At 43.6% G+C, this 14925-nt stretch overlaps 1 protein-coding gene across 6 annotated transcripts in view; it reads left to right on the forward strand.

Moving 5' to 3' along the window:
* The window catches only part of LOC121248832 (beta-glucosidase 11-like), a 45231-nt gene that overhangs the window by 5356 nt on the left and 24950 nt on the right, over window positions 1-14925 (forward strand). For 2 of the 6 annotated variants that reach the window (XM_041147423.1, XM_041147448.1), the window contains exons 9-10: window positions 4-94; window positions 511-775. The exons of the other annotated variants lie outside the window; for them this stretch is intronic. In XM_041147423.1, coding sequence (XP_041003357.1) covers window positions 4-94; window positions 511-760 — 341 coding nt within the window. In that variant the 3' untranslated portion in view covers window positions 761-775. Of the gene's footprint in view, window positions 1-3; window positions 95-510; window positions 776-14925 lie in introns of those variants that run through there. 6 annotated transcript variants of the gene reach the window in all.

Here is a 14925-nt window from a genome sequence, read left to right on the forward strand (position 1 = left end):
TAGGTGAACGAATGATACGTAATTTGACATTGGAAGACTGGCCAAGGGTGGAATATTTGCATGCATACATTGGGAGTTTGCTTGATGCATTGAGGTACGTGTATAGACCTCACAAACCTCAAACTGGATAATAATACACATCTACAACTCTTTTATAACTATTTTACAACTTATTTTATAACAATCAATGTAATTGTGTCATGAGAAATGATTTGTACAAGTCTCAAATAGACAAGTTTCGTCCAAACCTTTGTAAAAAAGTGGATCCCACCTTAAAAAAGTGTAATAAAAACTATTCTTTATTAGTGAGTCTACTTTTTTACAAAGGAGTTGTATGAGACTTATCTATTTGGAGCTTGTACCTAGCATTACTCGAGTGTCATTTCATTAATTTAAATCCAATTTTGCATAACTGCTCTCTATTTTCAGATCTTAGAAAGTATTCCTGTAATTGTTTTTCGTTCTTTTCTATCTCCTCTTTACCCATTGTTCTTTGTTTTATTTTGGAAGGAATGGATCAAATACAAAAGGCTATTTTATATGGTCCTTGATGGATTTATTCGAGTTGTTGGATGGCTTCGAATCCGGATATGGCCTATACTATGTTGACTTGGATGATCCTGATTTAAAAAGGCAACCAAAACTCTCTGCGCATTGGTACTCCCATTTTCTGAAGAGATCAGAAGGCATGAGATTACATGGACTCTCTGAACTTGGGATGAACTTATCTGCACTTTCGCACTCTCACTTCTTTCAGTAGATTCTTCTTTCCACGTGCCTTTGCACAATGGTTTGGTGGTTTTTACTTTTATGTGTCATTGTTAACTCTTCTCCCAAAAGTGTAATTTTTTATTGCATTGCTGGCTACTCCACAAATATTATGTCTTGGGAAAAAAAAAAAAAAAAAAAAAAAAAAAAAAAAAGAACAGAATTATATGTAAATTGTTGACAACCGGAAAGTAAGTAAAAATTAGCATCACTATATCATGGGGCTAACATCAATGATGGTAAGATGGAGTGAATTATGTCATAATATCGCAAGGCTATTTTATTTTATTTTATTTGGAATCCACTGTTCACTACATTAAGTATTCTGTACCTCGGTCACTAGTTATTCTTGTATCTATCATAGTCACCAGTTATTTCTGCATCTACCGTAAGTATCATGATGCAGCAAGAGAAGGATATGATTAATAAGTCAGATGATGACGCCATTTATGAACTTGTGAGTCTTAGAACTCAATACTCATCATCCATTGTCGCATTTTTCAGGCGATTGCAGTCCAGAACTCGTGAGGTTAAAAAACTTAATGAGTAGATTTATAAACTTCAACAACTTGCTCACGAGTCTAACAAAAAAATATGAAATTTAAAGCAGGAGAATAAGTATTTAAAATCCTTACTTGTCTCTTCATTTTGGCTGCCTAATCTTTTAGATAAGGATAACATGTTGTTATGTGAAGAATAAGGGCGCTTGAAAAATGAAGCTAAAAGTCTCAAGTTTTTGTAAGTTGTTTAAGATAATAAAATAAAAATGTTTGACAGATATTCATTACATGCATTATTCCTATTTCTCTTCTAATCATGCATAATCTATCTTCTGGCAGAGGTTTTGTGAAAATATCTGTCAATTGATCGTGTGTGCTTGTGAATTCTAGTACAATATCGCCCTTCTGCACGTGATCTTGAAGAAAATGATATCTAACATGCATCTGAGTAGCTGATTAGATCGAAAGAAGTGTGCTTAAGATACCATAACCGTAAATCAATTGTACCAGCAAGATATCTAAGAATGTGCTTAACTGTAATCAAATGAGATTCTTTTGGAGATGATTGAAAACGTGCACATAATATTTGGTCTACTGGCTGTCAAATATAATAGACTACCAATCATACATCGATATACCTTTGAGTTAACTGGCTTACCACTTTCATCTTTATCAAGTTTGGTGGATGGGCTCATTGGTGTTCCAATTCCCTTCATACTTGGTTTGCAATCCGAGTAAGAAGTTAAGTTCTCCCATCATGCTCATTTAAATTTTTCTTGCATACTCATAGCAAAAACTTGGCACATATTTTCATTAGTAGCATCAAATATTATATCATCCACATAAATCAGAATCAAAAGAATATTATCATTTTTGTGTTTAATGAAAATGGTTGTGTCGATTTTTTCTCTTGAAAAAACCTTTTTTCAATAAAAAAACCACAGAGTTTCTCATACCAAGCTCTAGGAGCTTGTTTGAGTCCATATAATGCTTTTGTGAGCTTGAAAACATGATTTTGGACAAATATGATTTTCAAAACCTCAAGGGTGCTCAACATATATCTCTTAATTTTTTCAAAACCTCAAGGGTGCTCAACATATATCTCTTAATTTATAAAACCATTTAAGAAAAAACTTTTAACATCCATTTGAAAAAATTTGAAGTCTTTATAACAAGTATAAGCAGATAGCATTCGAATAGCTTCTAATCTTGCGATTGGTGCATATGTCTCATCATAATCGATTCCTTCTTCTTGATTGAAACTTTGGGTTAAAAGTCGAGCCTTATTTCTAGTGATAACTCCGGACTCATCTTTCTTGTTTCTAAAAACCCATTTTGTTCCAATAATAGTATGATTCTTGGGTCTAGGAACAAGTGTCCAAACATCGTTTCTTTCAAATTGATTTAGCTCTTCTTGCATAGTTAAAATCCAAGATTCATCAAGAAGTGTTTCATCAATATTTTTGAATTCAATCTGAGATAAAAAAAAAGTAGTATGATTGCAATCATTTCCAAGAGATGATTGAGTACTTATACCTTGTGAAGATTCTCATAGAATTTGTTCCGTTGGATGATCTTTCACAAATTTTCATTATTTGGTTGCATCATGCATTAAGTTTTGATGATCTTTCCTGTTGTCTGCAAACGTCACATGTCTTGAACATTCACTTATCTAAAAACTATTTACTTTTGAAACTATTTACTTTTGCTTATGGAGGACTTCATGCATACCTATAAAAACAATTAAAATGTTTTTTCTTGGTATCTAAGTTCTTTGGGTCCTTCACTTATTAGTATTAAAAGAAAAAAGATTTTTAGGTATTTATATGGGCCTAATAGTCATTGTATGTTTTATTCTAATAAGAAAAACATGATAATTATGACTATGTCTATTACAAAAATTGCAAATTGCATGTGACATAAATGAAGAATTTGAGTGATTGTAATAGTATCTTTCTTTGAAAAATTTTCTTTCCTCAAAATAATTTTGAATACTAGACTTTGATTTAGAAGGATTATCAAAGAAGTTTTTATAAAGTTTGTATTTTTATTTTGGCCTGTATTCCAAGCCTATCTTGTCAAAAACAGATCTTTGACTACCAAGAAGTTTTTTAAAATTTATTTTCCCGTTTCTAAATTTTTTAACAATCTTTTCTAAATCAGTCACTTTTTTTTTAACTCATGATTTTCATATTTCAAAATGATGTTTTCTTTTCTTAAAATATCAATTTCGTTTAATAAAGAAGAATTTTTCTTTTTCAAAGTACCATATATTTGATATCCAATTTTGCAAGTTCCTCATATACCTCTTCCAAGACATCTTGCAATTTCTCATATGAAGGATTTTCAATATTGTCAAGATTTGTTACCTCAATGTCATCATTAACCATAAGACAAAAATTTGCAGATTCTCCATTGCTTGCTTCGCTGTCTGAGCAGCTTAAATCATCATTCCATGTAGCTTTCATTGCTTTTTCTTTCACTTTGTCATCATTTTCCTCATCTTCGTCACTTTTGCTTTCATGAGGAACAACTTTAAGTGCCAAGCTCTTCTTTGGCTTTCCTTCTTCTCCTCCTCTTTTCAATGTGTACTCATGGGTGGTAAATTACCTAATGAGTTCATTCACTTCGAGTGTACATACTAGAAATAGATTCATCATCATTCATTTTAAATATTTCATATTCATGAGTAAGAATATAAATTTTCGATTCCTTGACTTGTGAAGTTCCTTCATAAGTAGCTTCCAAATTATCTCAAATTTCCTTTGCCGTCTTGCAAGTTATTATTCTGTTGAACTCATTCACATTGAGAGAATTATATAGGAGATTCATAGCCCTTGAATTCAATATTGTAATTCTATCGTTTTCACGATCGAACTCTTCTTCTTCCATTTTGACCTTTATTCTATCAACAACTTTTGTTAGAATATAAGACACATTTATAATGCATTTCCAAATTTCTCGACCTTGGGATTGAAAGAAAATTCTCATTCTAGGTTTCCAAAATGTGTAATTGTCTCTGCAAAATAGTGGAGGCCGACTGCTAGATTGGCCTTCACCAAATGTAGCTACAATGTTAGTTATAAGATCTTAACTCAAAATATAATTAATCTAATAAAAGAGCCATTGGCTCTGATACCACTTGTTGCCCAGATGACTAACACAAAAGGGTGGATGAATTGGGTTGTATTTAAAAATTAACAATTATAAACCAAATGCACAATATAAAATATGAGCAAAATATGAAGCAACAATAAATATAAGGAGTAAGGGTAAAAGAGAAGCAAACTCAGTATTTTAACAAGGCTCAACCCAATTGCCTACGTCCTCGCCTCAACCTACCCTTGATGATTCCCAAATTCACTATCCAATCTTCTTCAAGTGGAGATAGAAACCAATTACACTTTTGAGTATTACCGCTACAAAGAATCCTTGTAGAATACCCTCTACACTTGTAATCACCTTACATATGGTGATTCAACATCTATTTATTGTGTAGAACACCTTCTATACTTGTAATCACCTTACACGTGATAATTCAATGTCTATTTCCTGTGTAAAACACCTTTTACACACACAACGGTTATACACATCATTTTATTGATACAAGAGCTGATAGTAGGTAGGTTATCATAAAACACTACTCAATGAGTGAAATAAAAACAATACAGCGCAAAACTATATATCTCTCAAAATGAATAAGGGTTAAGGCTCAATGCTTAGAAAAGAGAGATTGAAACCTTTGAATGAATATTGTAAAACTTGCAATCATATTGTTGATGTCGTGTTTCGTAGCCCGAATAGTTTCGCAAAGCCCAAGCTCCCAGGTACCTACAACTAAGAAGAAAGTGAGGCTCCCGTAGCTTCTGAGATCACTCCGATGCCTAAGTCAGTGGGCTGCTCTTTGGTGAAGGAAAACACAATGCAAAGTAAAGGGTTACGTAGGTTGAATCGAGATTCTCCCGTAAAAGGGTTATCCCTTATTTATACCTGAGTCGGGCCTTTCAGTCGAGAAAGATCGTGGTGTGTCAGATGCCAGGTCTGCCACCACCCATTCTCTGTCACCTTAGTGGGGTCTAGTCTGCGGCTTAATGAGAGATCGCACTGTGTCTGTTGTTCTACGTCTGCACAGCCGCCACTTCCCTGTCATGCTAGGAGATGTCAGATTGAGGGCGAGCCGTCCTTGGCTCGTGGGATGCTCCACTACACGCCGGATTTCCTGACATCGATCTGGGCTGACTCGTGCCTGGTATTCGGGACTCTGGGGTCGGGTGCATGATGGTGTTGTGCCCACCCGGCTTGGTAACTTGATTTGCTAATTTGCAGACCCCGATCCTCCCAGACCTTGAGTTGACAGGCCTGGACAGACTGGGCCTACGCTTACTTTACTTCCCGATCCTCTCACCCAGAGTCCTCGGCTTCCCTACTGGGGCTCCGGCTCGGGCTTTGTGGTTCAACCTTCCTAGGCTTGGGTCCTTCGGGTGTGGGCCTTGGTTTTCTTAGGCTTGGGCCCTTCGAGAGCTGGTCTTCCCTCACAGTACCCCGCCAATTCCTATCATGGACACGTGGTGGAAATTCCATCATTCCTCATCTTGGTCGGTTCCTTTGATCGTTGTTGCTTCTGGTCCTCTGAAGCCCTTCTCCCGCTGCTTGGAGATGACTTGGTGCCTACCGATTTGGCTTCCCAAGGGTTGATGAGACGCGCGGGCGGTTCCTCATTCCCGACGGTCAGTAAATGCGTCTCTTCGCTCTTGTGACTGTCCCACTTCTCGAGGCTTGATGAGACGGGCGACCTACGCCTCTGACCGTTCTGACACCTTTCTGGTGCATGTCTTACACTCCTTCACCCCTCCAACTGCCATCTGTGCCGCGTGGCGCTATCAGACGTTACTGACCCTGGCGTCGTTTCGCTTCTCGAGCCTCCTCCCGCCTGTTTTCTTCGCTATTTAAGCCGTTCATCCCCCTAGTCTTTCTTTCTTCTACCTTTTCCTTCCTGTCTGTTGCTTCATCTTCTTCTTTCGCTCTCAGTTTCTGAGCCACTCTCTCCTTCTTCACTTCCTTTCATTCGTTAGCCTTCTCTTCACATCCTCGATGGCTTCCATGGACGTCACTACTCCGCTCTTTGGGGGGAGGCATTGGGTATCCTTCATTACTGGTGCTAACCTTAGAGCGTTTAGCTCTAAGTAAGGGATTCCCTCCTCCGTGGTTTTGGAGATGCCACGAAGTGAACACGCAGTGGGTTCAGACGGCACTGTGATGAGGGTAGCTTTATTTCAGTTGATTTTCTCAAACGGCCTCCGCCTCCCATTCTGCCGTCCTGTTCGGGAGGTCTTGAACTTCCTCGGGTTGGCCCTGGCGCAACTGCACCCCAATGCGTGGCGCCTCTTGATCTCTAGTTGCATCATCTACATGATGGTGCTAAGCAAGACCCCCGAAGAATATCCCGACCTGACACCACGGGAATTCTTCTATGCATATCGGCTCGTCTACCGCCTGGGCAACATTGTCAACTTCCAAGCCTACTCCTCCGCCCCCAAGATAGCTTCGCTCGAGCAGCATCACTTGAGTATCAAAGAGTGGTCGCACAAGTTCTTTTTTGTGTTCGGCCCGGGCTAGGAGTACCCTGAAGGGGAGGCCCCTCACCAAGATTTTCCCATCTAGGCAAGTTGGGGGTATCCTCCATCAACCGAGAGCTTACAGCTCACCCTCAATCGGAGGGAGGAGGCCCGGTACGAATTGGTTACGGCTTGAGAGTCTAATACTGACGTCCTACTCTCTGACGAAAACATCCACGGCTACTTGTTGTCCCCCGATCGCTTGTACGCCGTGGGAAGGAATTTCCTGGGCAGTGTCCCCCCTCATGACGTTTGCTCCCCCTCGCCGAAAGAGAGCTGCACGCCCTTCCGGCGGTTAGGCCAAACGGCTAATGGTGCGGCATGACTCTCCCCCATCGAGCAGCGTTGCCAGGGGTTCTACTCCACCCACAAGCCAGGTTAGAGAATCTGGAGCACTCGCTTACTCGTCTTAGCAGCAGGGATCTGCTTGTGTGGATGCTCCTGCCCCTCGTCATGGGAGACCACCTCCTTCCCGAGACGACCAGTTCCTACAAACGGTCCTTCCGTCTCCACCAACTCCTGCGACGTGGAGCCTTCTTAGAGCTCGCTGCCTCGCTTTGAAGAAGAATTGGAGGCTTGTGACCTCCAAGCGGCCTTTTTTGCCTCCCTGGCACACCCCTTTCCCCAAGAGCCCAGCTCGTTTACAACCTTCTCCTCCTTCGAGGATACTTTCTTGAAGGAGACTGCTGCTGGGTCTACTTGAGATGACTCGCTGACCGGGCTACGAATGGCCGAGCTACCTCCTTTCGAAAATCCGACCCCTAGGGGGAGTGAAGACAAGGGAGATGATACCTTCCTTGGATTTGGGCCTCGCGAGGGGGTGCGAAGCTCTTCGCCCGCCTCTAGTTCTGGGAGTAATGAGTCTGCCCCAGTGACCAACCCCTCCTGAGTCCACGCTGAGACTAGTGTTCCCCAGGGCAAGGTAGGCGACTGTGGTGACTCTATGCGCGATCCGGGATTGCGGGAGATTGAGCCTAGCCCCTTTGAAGCTGGAAGCCCTGAGGAGAGGCCTGGCGAGCCCCCCTTCAAGACGAAGAGGATGGAGTGTTGGGGGCGACAATGCCGAGGATCCGGTTCTCGACGCTTCTCCAGCCTCAGTTCGGATTATGCCAGATGTTGCTCCCCCGGTCATCGACCTGAGTGACGATGAGGAATCCCCGGTTTCAACTCCAGTGGCGCCCGGGCCGTGCGACGAGACTTGGGGATCTCTTGCTAATTTTTCTTAGCAGCCAGCAACTGCCGGTCCCTCATTATCTTCAGGAGTAGAGGGCTCACTGCCTCCGCTCTCAGGTTTGATCAAGCCCGGGCAGAGGCTACTAAGCGGGTTTGCCGCATGCTGAGGCCCTTATTCGCCCAGGTATGCTTGCTCTTTCCAAACTTGTTCCATTCCTAGCTACGACGTATGTCGTCTATGACTGAGCTTTCTGCCCCCTTCTTTGTTGTCTCCTGTCTTCATAGGCCATGGACCAACTTGCCAGCACGATCAGGAATGAGCTAGGGGAGCTGGAAGAGGCCAACCGGGGGCTCAGTTCCTTGGGTCGCTTTGGTTACTTCAAACTGAAGCAGGTGACCCGGCGGATAAAGGAGTTAAAAATCGAGCGGAAGGATTTGGTGAAGGAGATAATGCTCCTCAAGGACCAGAACTAGGACCTGGAGGTTGTCGTTGAAAGGCAAAAGGAGAAAAAGAAAAGGTTCAAAGGCCTCATTCATGACGCCGAGCTAGAACTGTCTCGCCTGGGCTCGGAGAACAAGGGGCTCGAGGAGGCCCTCCTCTCCTCCGAGCGGGCCTTGATTATCAGGGAAGCTGAGCTGAATGCTTCCCAGGCTCAGTTGGAGTCAGTCCGGGAAGAGTTGTTGAGGACCCGGGAAGAGACAGAATCCCTTCAGAAGGAGACCTTTAGGCATTCTCACGAAGCTCAACACTTGAGAGATCAGTTGCGACAGGCAACGACTCGGGTCAGTGAGCTCGCGCAGTCTAGAATTCAAAAGAATCTTGATCTTCTATCGCGCGACCGGGAGATTGCCAACATGAAGTCTCAACTTGGCGATGTCGACCAGTTTCCCAAAGAGATCTGGTCCCGGATCGTGAATACTAACTCCATCCGGGACGCCGCTTGGTCCTATAGCTATAGCGACGGTCTGAAGAGAATGTAGCAACACCTACTACAACATCCCGAGTTGGACCTATGCACCTTGTCCTTAATGTCTCTGCCTCCTGGCCTTGAGGAGCAGGCCTTCGTTAGAAATTTCGAGAAGCCCGGATGTCCCTCGTTCCTCCCTAGCGGTCCTTCAGCTCCTCCATCTTAGCGACAGGCTTTCCGTGCGCCTTTTGTAATAGTTACATATGTATATATGTTTTTTGTTTGGCGGGCACAACCCCATGTACTTTGTATATTTTGACAACAAAATTTTGAAAATACAAAGGACTTTGTGCTCTTGATTCCTTTCTCTTATACTTTTTCCCATATTTCCTTTTCTTTGTAAGGACTCGACTTAGTTGGGGCGGGGTCCGGTTTCGAGTCCTGGGACAAGGAAGGTACCTTGCAGCTTTATCAAGTCAAGGGACCTGTCTTCTTTCGAGTGTAAGGACTCGACTTTTTATCGAGTCAAGGGACCCATCTTCTTGCCAGTGTAGGGACTCGGCTTTTTATTGAGTCAAGCGACCCGTCTTCTTGCGAGTGTAGAGACTCAACTTTTTATCGAGTCAAGAGACCCGTCTTCCTGCGAGTGTAAGGACTCGACTTAGTTGAGGCGGTCCGGTTCCGAGTCTTGGGATACGGAAGGTACCCCACAACTTTATCGAGTCAAGGGACCCGTCTTCTTTCGAGTGTAGGGACTCGACTTGTTATCGAGTCAAAAGACCCGTCTTCTTACGAGTATAAAGACTTGACTTTTATCGAGTCAAGAGACCCTTCTTCTTACGAGTGTACGAACTCGACTTTTTATTGAGTCAAGAGACCCGTCTTCTTGCGAGTGTAAGGACTCGACTTAGTTGGGGCGGGGTCCGGTTTCGAGTCCTGGGACACGGAAGGTACCCTGCAGCTTTATCAAGTCAAGAGATTTGTCTGCTTGTGAGTGTAGGGACTCGACTTTTTATCGAGAAAAGAGACCCGTCTTCTTGCGAGGGTAAGGACTCGACTTAGTTGGGACGGGGTTCGGTTCCGAGTCCTGGGACACGGAAGGTACCTCTCAGATTTATTGAGTCGAGGGACCCGTCTTGCGAGTGTAGGGACTCGACTTTTTATCGTGTCAAGGGACCCGTCTTCTTGCGAGTGTAGAGATTCGACTTTTTATCGAGTCAAGAGACCCGTCTTCTTGCGAGTGTAAGGACTGGACTTAGTTGAGGAGGGGTCCGGTTCCGAGTCCTGGGACACGGAAGGTGCCCCACAGCTTTATCGAGTCAAGGGACCCGTCTTCTTGTGAGTGTAGGGACTTGACTTTTTATCGAGTCAAAAAACCCGTCTTCTTGCTAGTGTAAGGACTCGATTTAGTTTTGTTTGTATAATAGGAGATTTTCAAAAGAACATTTCATCATTCTCATTCATTAGCAATTGTCCATACATGTTGTTGCCACATACAGGGCGCGGTAAAGTCTCTATACATAGAACTTTTTCAAGTGTTCAACATTCCAAGGGTGAGGTCGGTCGCGTCCTTCACTGTCTTTGAGGCGGTAAGAACCTGGTCGGTTGCTTGCCGTGACTACGTAAGGCCCCTCCCATCAAGCTCTTAACTTCCCTTCTTTTGGAGTGGTTACTCCCGCTTCTCGTAACACCATGTCACCCACTTTAAATGACTGTGGACTGACTCGTTTGTTGAAATATTGCTCCGCCTTTCTCTTGTTATTTGCCATTCAGATAGCCGCTTCCTCCCTTTGCTCTTCTAGGGCATCTAGGTTCTCTGCTATCCTCTCATTGTTCGTGTCTGGGTCAAAATGCTGGACACGAAACGTGGGCATCCCGACCTCTACAAGAATCATAGCTTCACTCCCATAAGTGAGAGCGAAGGGTGTTTCGCCAGTGGGGGTTCGAACGGTAGTCCGATATGCACAAAGCACGCTCGGGAGCTCTTCAGCCTATGCCCCTTTGTGTGCCCCGATCCTTTTCTTGAGGGTGGAGAGGAGAGTCTTGTTGGTTGCCTCAACTTGTCCGTTGGCCTAGGGGTGACCTAGGGAGGAGTATTTTACCTTAATCCCAAGTTCTGCACACCATTCTTGGTAGTGTGTACAATCGAACTACTTCCCATTGTCCGAGACAAAGCTCTATGGTATGCCAAATCGACAGACTATTGACTTCTACAAGAACTTCGTTATGGCATGAGAGGTGATGCTTGCGAGCGCTTCCGCCTCAACCCATTTTGTGAAGTAGTCGACCACGATCATGACAAACCTTCCCCCTTTTGCCATTAGGAATGGGCCAATTAGGTCCAGGCCCCATTGGGCAAAGGGCCACGGGGCCATAATTGAGGTCAATTCCTCTGCCGGACAGTGGGGGACCGATCCGTGCTCTTGGCATTTTTTGGCGAACTCCTCTGCATCTCTGAGGGCATGGGGCGAGTAATATCCGACTCGGGTTACTCTCACAGCTAGCGCCCTCCCTCCCGAATGGCTACCACAAATACCTTCTTGTATTTCGGCCAATACATACTGGGCCTCGTCTGGTAAGATGCACCTTAGGAGTCGCTTGGAGAAGCCCTTTTTGTACAGTACCCCTTTGAGCAGCATGAATCGGGCTGCCAAGTTCTTGACCTTTCGCGCTTCCTCCGGGTTGCTGGGCAGTTGTCCTTCTTTCAAGAAACTTCAGATGTCCGTTGCCCATTCAGGGGGGCTGGGGCTGTAATAGATATTTCTTCCCCAATGGATGAGGCTTTGACTGTCCTGGTCACGGTATGCTCAAGAAGTTGGAGTTCCTCCTACCCAGACGCAACCCTGGCCAGACGGTCTGCTTCCTGATTCTCTATTCTTGGAACTTGCTGGAGGTTAAAGTAGCGAGGAGATCCACTCGTTACAGACCAACTGGTGGTATTTCTTCAACCTTTCTCTCTTTGTAATGAACTGCCCTAGGACCTGGCTGACCACGACTTGCGAATGAGCTCTCACTTCTATCTCCTCTGCTCCAAGTAGCCGAGCAATCGTCATTCCCGTCAGGAGCACCTCATAGTCAGCTTCATTATTTGTTATCTTAAAGGCCAGCTTGTTCGCATAATTGTGTTCATTTACTTGCTCAGTGATGATGTGCACCCTCGCTCCCCCGCCAGCCCGACAGGATGAGCCATCAATGTAGACCTATCAGGATTTTCCTCGAGGTGCGGCCGATACTTCTTCTGGGAAGTTGGTGAACTCGGCGACAAAATTCGCCAATATTTGTCCTTTAGTCGCGACTTTGGGTTGGTACTCTATGCCGAACTCACTGAGCTCGATTGCCCATTTGGCTAGCCGCCTCGAGGTGTTTGGTTTTTGGAGTACCTATTTGAGGGGGTGGTCGGTAAGTACTTTGATCGGATGTGCTTGGAAATGCGGCCTTAATCTCTGGGCTACAACAATGAGGCTGAATACCAGCATTTTTGTTTGGGGGTACCTTACTTCTACTCCTCGGAAGGCTCTGTTCATGTAGTATATGGGACGCTGCCCTCCTCCCATTTCCCAAACCAACGTTGGTGATGCTGCGTGTGGCGACCCTGTCAAGTACACCGTTAAGGTCTCTCCTAGTCTCGTCTGGCTCAGCAGCGGGGGGTGGCTGAGATATGACTTTAGGTCAGTGAAGGCTTCCTCACACGCCTCATCCCATTTTTGCGCCTTCCTCAGTACCTTGAAGAAGGGTAGGCATTGGTCGGTGGATCGGGCGATGAACCGATTCAGGGCCGCCACCCTCCTGGCCAGTTTCTGGACTTCATGGACGCTATGCGGGGAAGGCATTGTCATCACTGCTTCTATTTTTTTGGAATTCACTTCGATCCCTCTTTTTGAGACCATGTATCCTAGAAATTTACCTGTCTTTACCCCGAATGCACATTTCAACGGGTTAATCTTCATCTGGTATTGTCGGAGGACTGAGAACACTTCTCGCAGGTATGCCAAATGCTTCTGGGTTTCTTTGCTCTTTACCAACAGGTTGTCCACGTATACTTCCATGTTGCAGCCAATTTGTTGTTTAAACATTCGGTTGACCAGCCATTGGTAGGTGGCCCCCGCGTTTTTTAGTCCAAAGGGCATTGCCCTGTAGCAGTAGAGCCCTTGGTCAGTGATGAACGTTGTTTTCTCTTCATCGTCTGGATTCATCCTTATCTGATTGTATCCAGAATAAGCATCCATAAAGTTGAAGAATGGATGTCCCGCCGTTGAATCCACTATCAGATCGATGCGTGGTAGAGGGAAGCTATCTTTTGGGTAGGCCTTGTTCAGGTCAGTGAAGTCTACACACATTCTCCACTTGCCATTAGGCTTTTTCACCAGAACCACATTTGAGAGCCATTCTGGATATTGGACTTCTCGGATAAACCTCGCAGTGAGGAGTCGATCCACTTCTTCTTCTATCGCCCCGTATTTCTTAGTGCTGAAGCTGCATCATTTCTGTTTCACTTTCCGGGCCGTCTGGTTAACACAGAGCCTGTGCTCGATGATGGAGTTGTCAATTCTAGGCATGTCTTCGTGGCTTCAAGTGACCACATCTTGGTGTTCAACTAGGAGAGATATCAGCGCTGCCCTCATACCCGGGCCTATCCTAGTGTCGATTCGGACTTTCCGTCCGGGCTCCTATTGGTCTACTATTACGAGTTCTAATGGTTCATTGGGCGCAATCGTCAATGCAGTAAGTTAATTCGGCGTGATCATATTCAAGGGCACGAGCTTCTATTTCGCAGAAAATCTAGTATATCCCTTGAACCTATTTCGAAGGAGATTTCAGATGAGCTATCCTCTATTTCTCAGTATTCTAAATGAGGTATAGTCTTACGAGTCGTACTTTGTCCAGAGAAGAAATAATACCGGAAGATTCGATTCATCTTCTATGCAAAAGATAACTGCAACACTTAGGCCTCGTTTGCATTCAAAACTCACCTCAACTCATCTCATCTCATTATTATAACTTTCTCAAATTTTCATACAATATATAATAAACAATTCAACTTTTATTTTATTATTCACAAACCATCTTAACCCATATCAACTCATCTATAAATCCAAACCACTCCTTAGAATGCTGGCGTATGGAGTTATTGGAGATTTTATAAATGAATACATACATATTATTGAAAGCACCGCAATGGAGAGCATTAAAAAATTCTCTGAGACAATAGTGAGCGTTTTTTCATATGAATATTTCTGGTCTCTAAATGCCAATGATATTGCTCAATTGCTTGCGGTTGGTGAATAACGGAGATTCCTAAGAATGCTGAGAAGCATTGACTGCATGCATTGGAAGTGAAAAAATTGTCTCGCAGCCTGGAAATGCATGTACTCCGGCTACATTCGTGAACCAACTATTATTTTAGAAGAAGTTGTTTTATATGATCTCTGGATATGGCATACATTTTTTGGTATGTTCGGTTCACATAACAACATTAATGTGTTAGATAGATTTTCTATTTTCACGGAACTTGCCCAAGGGCGTGCTTCTCTAGTCAATTACACAATTAATTGCAACTACTATACTATGGGATATTTCCTTGCGGATGGTATTTATCTCAAGTGACGAACTTTTGTGAAGACGATTACATCACCACAAGGAAATAAGAAGAAAATTTTTGTGAAAGTACAAGAATTCGCAAGAAAAGATGTCGAGCATGCATTCGGAGTACTTCAACAACGATTTGCAATCATTCGTAGACCTTCCTGAATGTTCAAAATCAATGAAATAACAAATATAATGAAAGTATGTGTTATTCTACATAATATGATCATTGAAGATGAGCGTGATGATAGTGAGGGCCTGAACATTGAGTATGATCAACTTGATGATGAAGTCCTGAAACGGTCGCACAATCATACAACTGAGTAGGGGTGTGTAAAATTCTGAGAATTCCGACTCCGTCCGACCTCCGCTCCGACG

Source organism: Juglans microcarpa x Juglans regia, chromosome 1D (assembly GCF_004785595.1).
Source record: "Juglans microcarpa x Juglans regia isolate MS1-56 chromosome 1D, Jm3101_v1.0, whole genome shotgun sequence".
Classification (NCBI taxonomy): domain Eukaryota; kingdom Viridiplantae; phylum Streptophyta; class Magnoliopsida; order Fagales; family Juglandaceae; genus Juglans; species Juglans microcarpa x Juglans regia.